Source organism: Patagioenas fasciata, chromosome 1 (assembly GCF_037038585.1).
Source record: "Patagioenas fasciata isolate bPatFas1 chromosome 1, bPatFas1.hap1, whole genome shotgun sequence".
NCBI classification, from domain to species: Eukaryota; Metazoa; Chordata; class Aves; order Columbiformes; family Columbidae; genus Patagioenas; species Patagioenas fasciata.
In genome coordinates, this window is record NC_092520.1 from 1,856,013 (window position 1) to 1,872,810 (window position 16,798).

General features: G+C 51.3%; 1 protein-coding gene across 3 annotated transcripts in view; it reads left to right on the plus strand.

Annotated features, from left to right (window-relative positions):
- SLCO2B1 (solute carrier organic anion transporter family member 2B1) overlaps nucleotides 1-16,798 on the plus strand; it is a 64,792-nt gene that overhangs the window by 8,222 nt on the left and 39,772 nt on the right. For all 3 annotated transcript variants that reach the window (XM_065834381.2, XM_065834371.2, XM_071812122.1), the window contains exon 2: nucleotides 8,709-8,812. In XM_065834381.2, coding sequence (XP_065690453.2) covers nucleotides 8,732-8,812 — 81 coding nt within the window. In that variant the 5' untranslated portion in view covers nucleotides 8,709-8,731. The remainder of the gene's footprint in view (nucleotides 1-8,708; nucleotides 8,813-16,798) is intronic.

Below are 16,798 nucleotides of genomic sequence, written 5' to 3' on the forward strand. Positions count from 1 at the left end.
TGGGGTCCTGCTGTGTGAGCTGCTCCGCTGAGCCCCTGTGCTGAGAACATCATCTCCCACATATCACCCTTGGTGACACCTGGTCGCCCGTGCACCTTCTAGGCTCCTAAACACCATTCTTGAGCACGGAAATTCCTCTGAGTTTTGTGGGAGAAGTGATTTTGCTGGAGAGTTTACTCGCGGGTGTATAAGGAAACGATTTTCTGCTTCATCAGGGTGCAGCGCTGGCTTTAAAGGGCTTTGTGTTTGGGTTAGTGACGCCGCTTACGTCCACAGATCCTGCCACCTCTGCCTGTCACCCTCCGTCCCAGCTGTCACCATCCTGTCGGTGGCTGTGTCTCCTGAGCAAATGAATTTCACGCTCCTGTGGTTTGGGGGAGAAAAGGTGAAATGCACCACTGAGAGCTCCAACGGAGCAGCGTTTGGCATCGTAAATATCTCACTGGGCTGAGATCGCACCTCTCCCCTCTATGATGTGTGTGGATGAATAAAGCTGTGTCGGAGGGATGGGGGCAGCTCTGCATGAGAGAGCAGGGCACAAATTTCAGGTCTGGCTGCAGCATCTGCTTGGCTGTGGGGCTTCACTCCCCACGGTCAAGGAGGGGAAAGGAGGACGAGCAGCCACATGTTGGGATGAAGATGCTCAGAAGGGTTTCCCAGAGCAGAATTGTGTCATCGGGGCTGGGCTGTGACAAATCGAGATGTGAAGATGGGGAGCAGATGCTGGCTGAGTTGTCTTTAGTTGCCATCCATGGTGAAGACCATCCCCGGAGGAGGAGACCCCAGCTGCTAAGGCACCTTAATCGGGAGGTGTTCAGGGAGAAATGTGCCTTTGCTGTCGCTCCTTGCCCCACTGTTGTGCTTCTTAGACATCCCATCCCATCCCATCCCATCCCATCCCATCCCATCCCATCCCATCCCATCCCATCCCATCCCATCCCATCGTGTGGGTCAAGCTCATCCCCTTCGGTCAGCAAGAGGCCATCAGCTCACCAAGCAGGCTTCCAGTGACCATATTGTCCTGATTAGTATCTCACCAGGAAGAGAAGGCTGAAGTTAAGCTCCAGCTTTGCAGAAACGTCCCATCACCAGTAGACCAATATGCAGAAACCCTGTCTCTGAGGCTGGCTGGGAAGGTCTCAGGAAGGAGGAGGGATGTTGCCAGGTTGTCCTTGGGTCCGAAAGGAGCTCAGAGCAACCTCTGCCCTCACTCCTGCAGGCAGGGATTAGCCTGTGGCCCCAGCCACGTTCTTCAACCAGCCCAGCCCTCTAAAGATAGAATCAGAATCATAGAATAATTTTTGTTGGAAAAGACCCTCAAGAACATCGAGTCCAACTGTTTCCCACCCCTGTCCCTGCTCCATGTCCTGAGAACCTCATGTCCGTCTGTCCAACCCTCCAGGGATGGTGACTCCAGCACTGCCCTGGGCAGCCTGTTCCAATGCCCCACAGCCCTTTGGGGAAGAAATTGTTCCCCACATCCAACCTCAACCTCCCCTGGTGCAACTTGAGGCCGTTTCCTCTGCTCCTGGCGCTTGTTCCTGGGGAGCAGAGCCCGACCCCCCTGGCTCCAAGCTCCTTTCAGGCAGTTCAGAGATCAGAAGGTCTCCCCTCAGCTCCTGTTCTCCAGCTGAACCCCCCAGGTCCCTCAGCCGCTCCCATCACACTTGTGCTCCAGCCCCTCACCAGCTCCGTTCCCTTCTCTCAGCTCACTCCATCATTCCCCAGCTGACAAACAGCAGCCTCTAACACTCATTAAGCACATTGTATAATCACGGTATGCTGTGCAGACACAGCCTACTTGCTCTGGGCTAGCTAATTAAGATATGTAGGCTGGTCATTTTGGACTTGTGTTTGTACGAGGTGCTGGCGCTGCTGCATCCACAGCATCTGCAAGAGCCTGATCTGAAGAATCCAGGGTTAAATCCTCCCTTGTGATGCTGCAGACGTGGTATCGTTGCTTGCAAAGAGGCTTCGCAAAACGCTTTTCTGGGAAGGAACTTACTCACCCAGACTCCACCGTGTCCTGGGCTGCATCCCCAGCAGCGTGAGCAGCAGGGGGAGGGAGGGGATTCTGCCCCTCTGCTCCGCTCTGGTGAGACCCCCCTGCAGTGCTGGTCCAGCTCTGGGTCCTCAGCACAGGACACACATGGAGCTGCAGCTGTGATAGGCAACAAAGCTTCCCCCGCTCCGCCACCCTGAAAAACGAACTCTTTGGCTTTAAACCCTCTCTGTGTGTGGGGTGACCTTAGTCTGACACCCTTCTACTGTGGTTTTGAGGAGGTTTGACGTGGGGCGGGTGCTGGGCTGCAGGGGTGCTGTGGAAGTCATTAGGCAGCACAAGTTCTGCAGCAGCATCTCAGCTCCTGCTTTATTGTTTGGGACAGAGTTCCTTGGAGGGCACAGCTGGGTGCAGCCTGCAGAGCAGGGCTCTTTGCAGCACCCTTTCCTTCCTGCCACAGATGGGGAATCACAAAATCACAGAACATTTTGGGTTGAAGGACCTTCCAGCTCCCCAGTGCCACCCCTGCCATGACAGGGACATCTTCACCAGCTCAGGTTGCTCAGAGCCCCGTCCAGCCTGGCCTGGGATGTCTCCAGGGATGGTTCAGCCACCACCTCTCTGGGCAACCTGGGCCAGGCTCTCACCACCCTCAGGGCAACAATTTCTTCCTCATGTCCGACCTCAATCTCCCTCCTTTAGTTTCAAACCATCACCCCTTTTCCTGTGGCAACAGGCCCTGCTCAAAAGTCCGTCCCCATCTTTCTTATGGGCCCCTTTTAAGTACAGAAAGGCTGCAATAAGGTCTCCCTGGAGCCTTTTCTTTTCCAGGCTGAACAGCCCAACTCAGCCTGTCAATAGCATGCTGCTATCTTCATGCATTCTAATCTATGTGGTCTTATCTGCCTTTTTATTTGGTCTGGTCATTGTCCTTTGTGCTGGATCGAAGCACTTTTCTGTTTTGTTTTATTCCTAATGAAGCACAGTGGATCAACAGTATCCACATGCCATGGGTTATTCTCATTTTTGACTGCTGGCAAACCGTGCAGCGTTTCAGATCTCTGCCAAATGTGTTTCCCCTTGGGTCTTTCAGCCGTTCACACCCCTTCCATCTTCCATTAGTGAAACAGGAGTAGGAAACCTCACTGAAGGTGAGATAAAGGTGTCTGTGGTGGGATGGAGTCAGACATGCCCGTGCATCCTTGGCCACCAGCTGCTGAGAGATGATGTGGATCATCCTTAATGCAAAGAATAGCCCTGGAGAAAGAAAAAAAATGAGTATTTCCATGGTGGTCTGGGAAATTTGGGGTGATTACGGTGCACGGCAAAGGGTGAGGGGCTTTTAGACCATGCTTGGGCAGGGATTAGTGAAAACATTTCTACCAGTGCTTTCTACCGTTCTCTTCTATCAATATGACTGCGAAGGAAGGAGGTTGGACTAATTCCAGGTGTGATATCTTCCTGCTGGACACCTTGAAGGGTCGAAGGATGCACACATGTAAAGGAGGATGTAGAAAGGATGGGCAGGGGCACCAAAATACTCCTAGAGACCATGTGATTTGTTGTTGTGCGTCTGTTTAAGTGTATTTTTTGTTGAGGAGGCCAAGCAAAGACATGGAACCATAGAATCATAGAATGTCCTGAGCTGGAAGTGACCCACAAGGATCACTGAGTCCAACTCCTGTCCCTGCATATAACAACCCCACAGTTCACACCAGGTGTCAGAGGGAAATTAAAGCATTAATTTGTTACCCAGGGAAAGAAGAGTGTTAAGCCTGCAATGGATACCAGCTCCATGAACATACCCAGGACTTGAAATCTGGGCTCAGACTCCTTTTTCTTTCCTCCCTTGCTACCCCAAACCCCTTTTTCTTCCCCCTGTGCCTCTCCTAAGCTTTCAAAAGGCTCCAGCAGCAAAGTCGTTAACTGTAAATAATTAATCACAGCTCTGCTCCCAGAGACAGGCAATATTGGACGCCGTGGTCCGGAGACAGGCGGGTGCTTTTTCTCCTGCACTGCTTAACCCTCCAGAGGTTCAGAGGAGCTTTTCGTGGATGCTTTAATTTACGATCGAATTTACTTTATTGATCCCATCCTGTATTTCGTTGGAGCAATATCTTGTCTCTTGAAATGGGGCTGAGGGCAGCAATTGTTTTTTGCAGAGGATGCTGTGGAGCTTGTAACTCAGAACATACAGGTCCCTGCTTGAATTTTCCTCCCCTGCAAGCTGCACTTAAGGGTTGTACAAATACCACAGTTAAGACAGTCTCCTCTTGGTATAATTTACATCAGCCCGTGCATTTGTTAATTTGTTTGTGGCTACGGTACTTGCTCCTTCGCCTCTCATCACGGGGGAAATAGAATTACACAGAATAATAATGTAAAGCCTTTCACCCCATTTGCCGTAGAGCCTGCAGATGCTGCTGAGATGGAAACATCCATCAGAGTGCACTGAACAACAGGCTGAAGCCTAATGGGTTTAACACGCCTCCGAACAATGCAGCTTCCTGAGCGGGAAGTCTGGGGACTAAAAACCCAACAAAGACATCGTCCTCCCCCACATTGTTCACCCCGCGGACGTGGCTGGTGAAAAGTGAGGAGGGACACCAGGTCTGAAGGGAAGGAGGGCGATGGCGCAGGGATGGGGATGGTGGCTATCCGTGGATTTATATTTCTTCGCGTGGTTAAACTTAGGTGGTGGTTGGGAGCCAGAAAGCAAGTGTGGAAGGATTCTTCCAAGGGAGGTACAGAAACACCGTGGGTAAAGATGAGAGGCAGGAAAAAGAAATTTAGAGCAGCCCCCAGGAGAAGGACTTGGGGGTGCTGGGGGTGAAAGATTGGCCATGAGCCGGCAACGTGCGCTTGCAGCCCAGAAATCCACCCGTGTCCTGGGCTGCATCCCCAGCAGCGTGAGCAGCAGGGGGAGGGAGGGGATTCTGCCCCTCTGCTCCGCTCTGGTGAGACCCCCCTGCAGTGCTGGTCCAGCTCTGGGTCTTCAGCACAGGACACACATGGAGCTGCTGGAGAGGGGCCAGAGGAGCCCCAGGAATGATGCGAGGCTGGAACAGCTCTGCTGGGAGGACAGGTGAGAGAGCTGGGGTGTTCAGCTGGGGAAGAGAAGCTCCAGGGAGACCTTAGTGCGGCCTTAAAAGGGGCTGATCAGAAAGGTGGGGACAGACTTTTGAGCAGGACCTGTTGTCATAGGACAAAGGGTCATGGTTTGAAACTAAAGGAGGGAGATTCAGGCCAGACATGAGGAAGAAATTGTTGCCCTGAGGGTGGTGAGAGCCTGGCCCAGGTTGGGCAGAGAGGTGGTGGCTGAACCATCCCTGGAGACATCCCAGGCCAGGCTGGACGGGGCTCTGAGCAACCTGAGCTGGTGAAGATGTCCCTGTCATGGCAGGGGAGGTACTGGGGGAGCTGGGAAGGTCCTTCCAACCCAAACTATTCTGTGATTCTATATTTCTATGGTTGTCTTGGAGAAGAGGAGGCTGAGGGGTGACCTTATTAATGTTTACAAATATTTTAAGGGTGAATGTCAGGAGGATGGAGCCAGGCTCTTCTCGGTGAAAACCAATGATAGGACAAGGGGTAATGGATGCAAACTGGAACACAGGAGGTTCCACTTGAATTTGAGCAGAAACTTGTTCCTGGTGAGGGTGTCAGAGCCTGGCCCAGGCTGCCCAGGGAGGTTGTGGAGTCTCCTTCTCTGCAGACATTCAAACCCGCCTGGACCCCTTCCTGTGGAACCTCAGCTGGGTGTTCCTGCTCCATGGGGGGATTGCACTGGATGAGCTTTCCAGGGCCCTTCCAATTCCTGACATCCTGTGATTCTGTGACTCTATGGTTCCATGAAAGGAGGGTCTAACCCATCAGAGAGCCAGTGTATGCAGGGATGGAGAAGGGCTTACTGAGGCCGCTTCTTGCAGGTAGGAGCTGCCCGTGCTTCCTCCCTCTGACCCTGTAGAGCAGTCTCCACAACCCACCCTCATTTAGGCAGAGGAGTGGTTGTATATAACCAGCCAGCATCTCCAAAACTGCTTTATTTCCGTTGCACAATTCTGCATGCCATGGTGCAACCATCAGCCCTGTGTGATGGGGAGCTAAAACCAGTTACATACCACTTGGACTTGATGTTCTTGAGAGTCTCTTCCAACCCAAATTGTTTTATGATTTTATGATTCTATCAGATACAGCAGCAAATGTGACCTCAGCCACAGATGGTGAGTTTGGACTTGCCTTGGTGGGATCTTCATGTCTAGGCAGATGCCTCATCCTTGGCTCCAGCACCATTCAGGACTGAGCTAACACCCATCTGGGTGTTTCCTCTCAACCCCTTTTCCCATCTCTTCAGTGCTGTGGGTATTTCTGACCTTCAACTACAGTGTCATTGTGTAATGCACATTGCAAACATACCTAAGACAGCTTGGCATAGGGCAATATATAATGTAGAGGCTGGATGTTGATCTCAATGGTGCCTAACCAAATCAGAGGAGCTGCTCTGGGGTTTGAAGAGCTGCACTGCCATGGGAAGGAGAATAAGGCTCATGGAGACTTGCACCAGTACAGTGGAGACCAGAGCCTGCCCCAGGCACTCTGTGAAGACCTTGAGATGCACCTTGTGACTGGAATTCAAGGTGAGATTAGGGGAGGTCTGGAGGTCTGTTTACCAATTGAGATGGTCAGTGTAGGTGTGTGGTTGATACCAGACAAAAAGAAGCCAAGATGTCTTGTGTGATTCAAGGATATGAAGGGGTTGATCAGAGCAATTACAGTCCCATAGCTTGGGACAGTAAAAATTGTCCACCTTCCTCCTACTGGTGTTGAAATGATAATTACAGGCTCACAGAATGTCTGAGGTTGGAAGGAACCTCTGGAGATCCTCCCGAAGAAGCCCAGCTGGCTTTCCTTGCCGTGAGGGCGTGTTGGTGGTTCGTGTTCAACCCCAGGTCCTTCTCTGCAGAGCTGGTCAGCCCCAGTTTGTGCTGGTGCTGGGGTTGTTCCTCCCTAGGGACAGGACTTTGCACTTCTGGTTGAACTTCATGAGGTTCTCCACCCCCTTCAGGTCTCTCTGGATGGCAGCACAAACATCGTTGGCGCCAGTTGCTTCTCCCAGTCTTTTGTCTCCTGCCACGTAACTGAGGGTGCACTCTGCCCCATCACCCAGGTCATTGATAAGGATGTTAAACAGTAATCACCCAGATAAGGTTTAAACAATATTGTCCTTTCTTATCATAGAATCATAGAGTCATTTTGGTTGGAAGAGACCCTCAGGATCATTGAGTCCAACCGTTCTCCCACCCCTGGCACTGCCCCATATCCTGAGAACCTCATCGCCGTCTGTTCAATCCTAATTCCCTTGCACTGACACAGGACTTTGCTCTTTGCTGTGTTCCCCAGGACCTGCAGTACTGGCTTTTTTCTTGCAGAAAAGCGAAAGAGAAGCCTGTAAGAGTGCATGGCAGATTACAGTGAAGGAGCTCTCTTCATTTCAAATCTTGATCCCCTGAAAGTCCTGACCTCCAGGCGGTGGCTCCAGGGAGACCTTATTGTGGCCTTTCCATACTTCAGAGGGGCCGATGAGAAAGATGGGGACAGACTTTTGAGCAGGGCCTGTTGCCATAGGACAAGGGGTGATGGTTTTAAACTAAAGGAGGGAGATTCAGGCCAGACATGAGGAAGAAATTGTTGTCCCTGAGGGTGGTGAGAGCCTGGCCCAGGTTGGGCAGAGAGGTGGTGGCTGAACCATCCCTGGAGACATCCCAGGCCAGGCTGGACGGGGCTCTGAGCAACCTGAGCTGGTGAAGATGTCCCTGTCATGGCAGCGGTGGCACTGGGGGAGCTGGGAAGGTCCCTCCAACGCAAACCATCCTGTGATTCTACTTTATGGTTCTGTGAACCCCCCGAGTGAAGGCTGTGGGGGTCACAGGTGCTGGTTGCTCTGTGGGTTGCAGAAAGTGAAGAATCTTTCTTCCAGCATAGGGTTTTGGTCTGGATGAATGGAGCTGCAAGCAGCAGCTTGCTGGGAGAAAACCAAAATCCTCTTTACAATGAGCATCATGTTGTGTCCGTGTTCCTGGGCATGTCCCAAAGGCAGGACCAAGCTGGCCCCTCAAGATCATCAGGTCCAACCATAACCCACCCCCAGCACTGCCCCATGTCCCTGAGAACCTCATGTCCGTCTGTCCAACCCTCCAGGGATGGTGACTCCAGCACTGCCCTGGGCAGCCTGTTCCAATGCCCCACAGCCCTTTGGGGAAGAAATTGTTCCCACATCCAACCTCAACCTCCCCTGGTGCAACTTGAGGCCGTTTCCTCTGCTCCTGGCGCTTGCCGAACAGCGCTGGCCCCAGTTATACTCTGGTATGTCTGGGATTTACGAATACCAGGGTCCTGGCCCAGCATTTCTTTGATGTTTAGAAGTGAAATGACTGATAATTTTTAACCTCTCCGGTGCCCTGTTGACCAGCATGTTAGCGTTTTGCTTTGCTGCTTTGTTGCTTTGCAGAAGCGAAGCGCTAAGAGAAAATGAAAAAAAGCCCAGGAATAATTAATAATTGCTCATGACGACCGTGCTGCTGCTGTGATTCCGTGATTCTGTGATTCTGCGTGGGTGTTTGCAAAGCATGAGAGGATTTTGCTGTGCTGAGCAAGGCAAATTCAGGCAGAGCAACTTAGTATTGTGCTGAACGATTTATTTTGGCAGGCGGATAAAGCAGACCTGACAGAATGACAAACACCACTGCGAAGAGCAGCTGCCCGGATCGGACCCAGAAAACGCTCTGCAGGAACCCATTTCTCAGTATCAAGGTAAATACCTCCTGCTTTCTATAATCCCCCCTTGAATTACTGGCCTGGTAAAGCGGAGTTTAGCTTTCCGCAGAAGGCGTTGATGGGATTTCTGTTTACAAAACGTGTTTGGAAATGGATGGGGTGCTCCCCACAGCGGATGGATGTGCAGACACCTGCACCCAAAAGCGAGCGGTGGGACAGCGATGTTGTAACGCAAGTTTAACTTTCAGCTTCTGCAGCATTCAACTCCTGTCAGTGGAACTCCCTGGGCCCAAAGCGAGCTGTCAAGAGAAACAAATCCCAGATCTTTAAGTAGCCATGGGCCTTGGTCTTTGTGGAAATGTTTTTTTATGGTATCCATGATAAATGCGTGTATGTAATAGGGGCAGAAAAGGGGGAATCAATGCTCACTCTTGGCGCTTAGCACACAGCAACCTGGAAAGCTTTGGGTGTTAGCCCCCATTTAGGCAAGGAGTGGCATGTAGTTGGCTTAAACCTTGTCCTTGCTTTAATTTGTTGACTGAAAACATATTTTCTAAGCAATGATTCTGGACACCCCCCCCTGCAATACCTCCTGCCTTAATGTAAGTTCACCCAGCTCCTGTTGTTTTGCTGGTGGGTGCCTGGGGTCATACAATAGAATGATAGAATAGTTTGGTTTGAAGGGACCTTAAAGCTCCCCCAGTGCCACCCCTGCCATGACAGGGACATCTTCACCAGCTCAGGTTGCTCAGAGCCCCGTCCAGCCTGGCCTGGGATGTCTCCAGGGATGGTTCAGCCACCACCTCTCTGGCCAACCTGTTCCAGTATGCAGGGAGGTGGTTCCTCCATATCTTCAACCAAGAGCTCCACCAGGTCCAGTGCGGGCAACCAGACGAGCAGACTCCATCAAACTCTTTGGGGAAGGCCCAAAAGTTGGTTGTGGTGGTAACAGCAGGAGGTGATGGTCACTTCTACACAGCAGTGTGATGGTCAGAGGACGCCCAGGGAAGGCAGAGGATGAGTTTGACTTGCTTATCGTAGATGTGAAGCCACATTTCCTCCGTCCTGGAGCACCCAAAACAATGAGTCATGGGGAACTCTGGGTGAAGTTCCTTTTTTCTTGCCTTATTAAAGCAGGGAAGAGGCGTGAGGCTGGATGCAGTAGAAGCTGAGATCTTCTGGTGGTGTGGCCTGTTTGAGTTTAGCACATCACTCTCAGGCTTGCCAGCAGATACGCATGGCCTCTTGCCTCCTTCCCATGGCTGTGTCAGTGCCAGCGAGACTCCTCAGCCAGTTATTTGCAGAGGAGGACCCATGATCCTTGGCTATGGAGGTGGTGTGGGGAACCCTTTCGTCTTTGTACAGTGCTAATGGCATTTTTTAGAAAACCCCATGTAACCATAATGACCACACTACTTGTGCAACTGGTGTTGTGCCGCTAGGTGCTCTTGGAGAAGCGTAGCAACACACAAAAGAAAAATAAAGGTGTTAAACATTCAGATAAGACAAGCATCTGCAAAGTAGAAATAATAATCAGCATTGGCCACGGTGATGCCAGAAAAAGTGAGTGCTCAGAATCAAGTTCATATTCCCATCTTCTTTTTGTTACAAAGAGGACATTTCAGAAGTTTTGCGCTCTCCTTGTGCACCGCAAGGAAGCGGGAAACTAAAGCTGAGCCAGCGGTGGGTCTAGCTGGATGACAATTGTTATGTTCAATGGAGCATGCCGCTTGGCTCGTGAGCATCGGCTTTCAAGGGGCTCTTGTTTAAACAAAGGGAGGTGACAGGTACGAAGCGTTTCGCTGTGGGAACAGACTGCTGTGAAGTGGGAGCTCAAGACTGAGCTCTGGGGGAGCCAGCGGTGGTGTGATGTGGGAGCAGATCAGAAACTGCTGGCTGAACAGGTGGAGAGCAAGGTGGAAAACGCTTTTTCTGTTATTACGCAGCCACAAGTCTGGGGATTTTCTTTATACGCCTGCGGTACGCACACAACTGATTTAACGTGAGCTTTTCTTAGCGTGTTGCTGCAAATGTGTGCGGGAAACGATGGTTTCATTTACTAAGGAGAGTTGGTATTGAGCTGGGAGACCAGATTCCTCATTCTCTCTGTTGTGTCTTCATGTAATTTTAATGTAAAGCAGAGCCAGCCATATAAACCTTCCTTCCTCAAAGTCTGAGGGCAATGCGATGCTGTGAGTGTCCTGCTGGGCTCGGTGCCACCTCAGGTCCTCTCCAGCTGAACGTTTGAGGAGCTCTTTGCAGAACCACCGGCCGCACCTGGGGTGGCTCCTTCTGTCCTGCGGCATCGGGTTCATCCTCTCTTGGCTGAAGAATTTTTCTTGATGAGTAATTATCAACTTATTGCTGCATTCAGTGTGTTGGAAGTCAGTTACCCGACTTGTTAGACAGTATCACCAGGCTGTAGAGCAAAAGATGATGGCGAGTGTCCAAGGTTTCAGACCTGTCATTTTTGTGGGGAAGAGTTTGGTGGGTTTGGTTTGTTTTGTTTGGGTTTTTTTGGTGTTGTTTTGTTTTTTACTTGCCAGCAACATTATCTTCAAAAGTAAAATCCCATTGATTTTTCCTTGCGGAGTCTTTTTAAAGGGGTTCAAAGCTTCAAAGATTAAAGATGCTGAGGTGCAAAGTCATCTTGGGCCTGTGTGAGGAATCTATGTCTCTTTCCTTAGCAAGGGTGTCTGCGTGAATGCAGAAATAGATGAAATCCTTGGTGGGGGTTGTTGCAGACCAGACCTGGGCAGGACACTGGGCAGTTGTTTCCTGAAGTCTGTTGCTTTCTGAAGGGTCCCTGGAGCCCACCCTGAGAAGAGCAAAAGGAAGGGACTTTGGTGGAGACCAGGTCTGCTCCTGATGGACACCCTGCTAATGGGCTTCTGCTCGGAAAGCTCAGCAGGGAAATTACGACTGATCTCTCCAGGTCAGAGCAGCTTTGAAAGAGGATGCAGGGACGGTTACAATCATAGAATCACAGGATGGTTTGTGTTGAAGGGACCTTCCCAGCCCACCCAGTGCCACCCCTGCCATGACAGGGACATCTTCACCAGCTCAGGTTGCTCAGAGCCCCGTCCAGCCTGGCCTGGGATGTCTCCAGGGATGGTTCAGCCACCACCTCTCTGGACAACCTGGGCCAGGCTCTCACCACCCTCAGGGCAACAATTTCTTCCTCATGTCTGGCCTGAATCTCCCTCCTTTAGTTTCAAACCATCACCCCTTGTCCTGTTGCAACAGGCCCTGCTCAAAAGTCTGTCCCCATCTTTCTTCTTGGTCCCTTTTCAGTCTGGAAAGGCCGCACTAAGGTCTCCCTGGAGCTTCTGTTCTCCAGCTGAACACCCCAGCTCTCTCAGCCTGTCCTCCCAGCAGAGCTGTTCCAGCCTCGCATCATTCCTGGGGCTCCTCTGGCCCCTCTCCAGCAGCTCCATGTGTGTCCTGTGCTGAGGACCCAGAGCTGGACCAGCACTGCAGGGGGGTCTCACCAGAGCGGAGCAGAGGGGCAGAATCCCCTCCCTCCCCCTGCTGCTCACGCTGCTGGGGATGCAGCCCAGGACACGGGTGGATTTCTGGGCTGCAAGCGCACGTTGCCGGCTCATGGCCAATCTTTCACCCCCAGCACCCCCGAGTCCTTCTCCTGGGGGCTGCTCTCCATCCCTCCATCCCCAGCCTGCATTGACACCGGGGGTTGCCCTTGACCAGGTGCAGCAGCATCAGGCTGGGACCAACTCTAACAAAGCCATTTCCAGTTGTTCTCCTGACATTGCCAGGCATCATCCTGGCTGCAGCCCGTGGCCGAGGAGAGAAAATCATCTCTTCCTATTCTGTTTTTCCCATTCAACTACTGAACTACTTGTTTTCACCCCAAAGGCAGAGCTGACCTGACCATGCATGTCACCAGGCCCACAATTAACACAGGATGGTTTTTGGTTTTTTGTTTTTTGTTTTTTTCATTTTTTTCCAAGAAGTTAGGTCAGCCTGTCCGGTTTCTAAATGACTTCCTCAGAAAACATAGCTTCAAGTCCGGGGTTTGAGTGTTTCTTGCAGAAACACAAAACCATTGCTAAATGTGGTTTATGTGTTCCAAGTGGCTGAAGGACCAAAAATCACAGCACTGCAATTTTTATAGATATATATATATCTCCGTAGAGAGAGAGTGTGTCATGAAAACCAGTTGCCATGTGTCAAAAGGCAACTGAGAGATATAACTCAAAGCTGATCCTGCGGCTGATGGTTCCTGAGCCTTTAGAGATCCCTGGGATGAATTCCTATGGTCCATCAGAGCAGGTTAAATTAAATTGTTGTCCCTGAGGGTGGTGAGAGCCTGGCCCAGGTTGGGCAGAGAGGTGGTGGATGAACCATCCCTGGAGACATCCCAGGCCAGGCTGGACGGGGCTCTGAGCAACCTGAGCTGGTGAAGATGTCCCTGTCATGGCAGGGGTGGCACTGGGGGGGCTTTGAAGGTCCCTTCACCCCAAACCATCTGTGATTCTGTGAAACTGGAACAAGCTGATTTGCCCCAGACCCATTTTCTCCTCCCTGTAAGCACAGCCCTTTGCATGGGATTTTATCATGTGCAAAGGCACAAAACCCTTTCCTAAAACAGCAGTGAAAGTCTCCCAAACACATGGAAACAGCGTGATAGGGACTTCCCTGTGACAACCGGGGCAAGACTGTGTGTGCGACGTTCAGAGCCTTTACATGGAGGATTCGTTGCCAAACTGCACAATCAACAGTGGAAACACAATGGAACCTTTGTAAGAAGGTTTTTTCTAGACCATCAATAGAGGAGATATTGATGTTTAATCCCCAGTTCTGCAATTTATTCTACGATTCTGTAAATTATTGGCTGTTTAGGACTGAGTACATTTCTCTATTCTTTTACGCATGTGGAGTGAGAGCAGCAATACCTTGCCAACACAATGCAAGGCTTAGTAGAGGAAAGCCTGTAAAAATATATTTAAAAATACAGGGAAATGCAGAAAAGCAGTGAGTTCCTCCAAAAATTCTTGGTTGCAGAGAAGCTCCTTGTTCAACCTGTGGTAGAGCAGTGAGGATCTCATCCCAGTGCTGGTTGTGGAGGGTGTAGATATTGGGTTGGGGCGTCATTGCCTGCGGTTGAGGGTTCCTCACCAGACACCTTCCAGGGATGCTGCCCATCCCTCTGGGGCACTGGGAAGATGTCCTGGGCACTCTCCGTGACTCATGGGTGGTGGGAAGCGGTGGTAGCACCGCTCCAGAGGAGGAAGGTTGCTTTGCACCCTGGCTCTGCACAGGGGTCGGTTTTTCAGGGGTCCATTGATACCAAACACCCTCTGTCCCTGGTCTAGTGTGATGTTTGATGTTATCCCAACGCAGAACCTGAGGAGGCACTTATAATAATAACGCTTCGCGGATGTTTATTGAAAAAAAAACACATTAAAAAAACTCTCCCTTCCTTCCTCCTTAGCCTACACAAGCGCTCGTTTGGATTCTCTGAGTTGTTTTAATTCTTCTGGTGTAGAGGGGGAAGGATGTGAGCGTGGCTTGGCCCACAATGGGGAAGAGGTGGCAGACAGCTGGGCTTGGGGTTCTTTCTGGGATCAGCTGGCTTTGGGGCTGCCCCTGTCTTTCCATGAGTATGTTCTGCTGTCAAAACCCAGGTCTTGGGACAAGGCTGGTGTCTGCAGACCCAGGTCATCTTCTGATGTTCCCCCACTGCTGGGGTAGCTCATCAGACCCAGGCTGGCTGGTCCCACCAGTCCAAAGACCAGGTGTGGAAGGACCCCAGCTTGGGAAAAGTAACCAGATGGCACAGAAAGACCGTGCAGGAGGATCTACCGGCCCTGTGGCGTGGGTTATATCCCAGACCCAGCTGAGAAAGGCGCACGATGGCATCTGAGTCAACCCTACACCATATAGCATGGGAGGTCTCAGAGGAACCTTGAGATAGACATGCCGCTGGGACTCGACCACCCACCGCCATCATCACAGTTACCACGGGGCAATCTGGAAATCACACACTAGCAATTGCCATCTCTCTATTTATCACTCATTAAAATATTCCGCAGACTGAAAATGCCCTGTGGTTGGGGTTGTTGCCCACAGCGGCTCCCTGAAGGGCAACGAGGAGACCTGGCCCTGCAGAGCTTTAATTGCAAGACCTCCCACTTCGCTACCTTTGGAAAGTAAACCACCACCTTGGAAACATGGGAAACACAGAATATCTGGCAGAACCTGCAAAAAGCCAAGTTTTTCTGTGACATTTTCCCAGAACTATTTGACTGATAATCGTTGCAGAAGCTGGAGAAAACGTAGGCATTTTTCTTCACATTCCTGTTTGTTTCTTCCTTCTCAAACTTTTCCACCTCAATTTTGACTTTCTAAATGTTCCCCTGCTCGCTATAGTTCTGACTTGTGTCTGAAAACCTTTGTCCAGCTACCACCCAGGTATAAAGGTTTTTATCAATCTCTTGGTCTTCGCTCCTTCAACACAGAGAGTCCAGAAATGTCAGACGTTGGCCCTTCTAATGTGTTTGGCTTAGCAGTCATTTGTTAAAAGGCACATGTTGAAGAACAGAGGTTGAAATGTTTAATTAAAGCCTGTTATCAATAGCTTGATCTCAGGAAGCTGTTCCGGGCAGCCCCTGGGGATCTCCTTCCCTTTGTTTGATGCTGCTGTGTGCACTGTGGTCCGATGCCTTGGCAGCTCTTTCACCACCTCCGCTCCCTCGGAGGGACACGGTGCATAACTGAGGGTTCTGGCTGGGTTGTCTTTAACCATCCCACCAGCTGCTGGTGTTACCCCCTGTCCTCCACCTCTGGTTTCCTTGAGCCGCTGCAATCCCCTTGGAATGTCCTACCACCAGCAACATCCTAATTCCCTTGCACTGACGCAGGATTTTGCTTTTCGCTGTTTTTTTCTTGCAGAAGAGGGAAAGAGAAGCCTGTAAGAGTGCATGGCAGATTTCAGTGAAGGAGCTCTCTTCACTTCAGGTCTACATTTTTATCCTCTGGGAGTCCTGACCTCAAGGCTGTGGCTCCAGGGAGACCTTATTGTGGCCTTTCCATACTTCAGAGGGGCCGATGAGAAAGATGGGGACGGACTTTTGAGCAGGGCCTGTTGCCATAGGACAAGGGGTGATGGTTTTAAACTAAAGGAGGGACATTCAGGCCAGACATGAGGAAGAAATTGTTGCCCTGAGGGTGGTGAGAGCCTGGCCCAGGTTGGGCAGAGAGGTGGTGGATGAACCATCCCTGGAGACATCCCAGGCCAGGCTGGACGGGGCTCTGAGCAACCTGAGCTGGTGAAGATGTCCCTGTCATGGCAGGGGTGGCACTGGGGGAGCTGGGAAGGTCCCTACAACACAAACCATCCTGTGATTTTACTTTATGGTTCTGTGAACCCCCCGAGTGAAGGCTGTGGGGGTCACAGGTGCTGGTTGCTCTGTGGGTTGCAGAAAGTGAAGGATCTTTCTTCCAGCATAGGGTTTTGGTCTGGACGAATGAAGCTGCAAGCAGCAGCTTGCTGGGAGAAAACTAAAACCCTCTTTAAAATGAGCATCATGTTGTGTCCGTGTTCCTGGGCATGTCCCAAAGGCAGGACTGAGCTTGCCCCTCAAAATCATCGAATCCAACTGTTCCCCACCCCTGGCACTGCCCCATGTCCTGAGAACCTCATGTCCGTCTGTCCAACCCTCCAGGGATGGTGACTCCAGCACTGCCCTGGGCAGCCTGTTCCAATGCCCCACAGCCCTTTGGGGAAGAAATTGTTCCCAGATCCAACCTCAACCTCCCCTGGTGCAACTTGAGGCCGTTTCCTCTGCTCCTGGCGCTTGTTCCTGGGGAGCAGAACCCGACCCCCCTGGCTCCAAGCTCCTTTCAGGCAGTTCAGAGATCAGAAGGTCTCCCCTCAGCTCCTGTTCTCCAGCTGAACCCCCCAGGTCCCTCAGCCGCTCCCATCACACTTGTGCTCCAGCCCCTCACCAGCTCCGTTCCCTTCTCTCCGCTCGCTCCAGCACCATGTTGGTGTGTGTG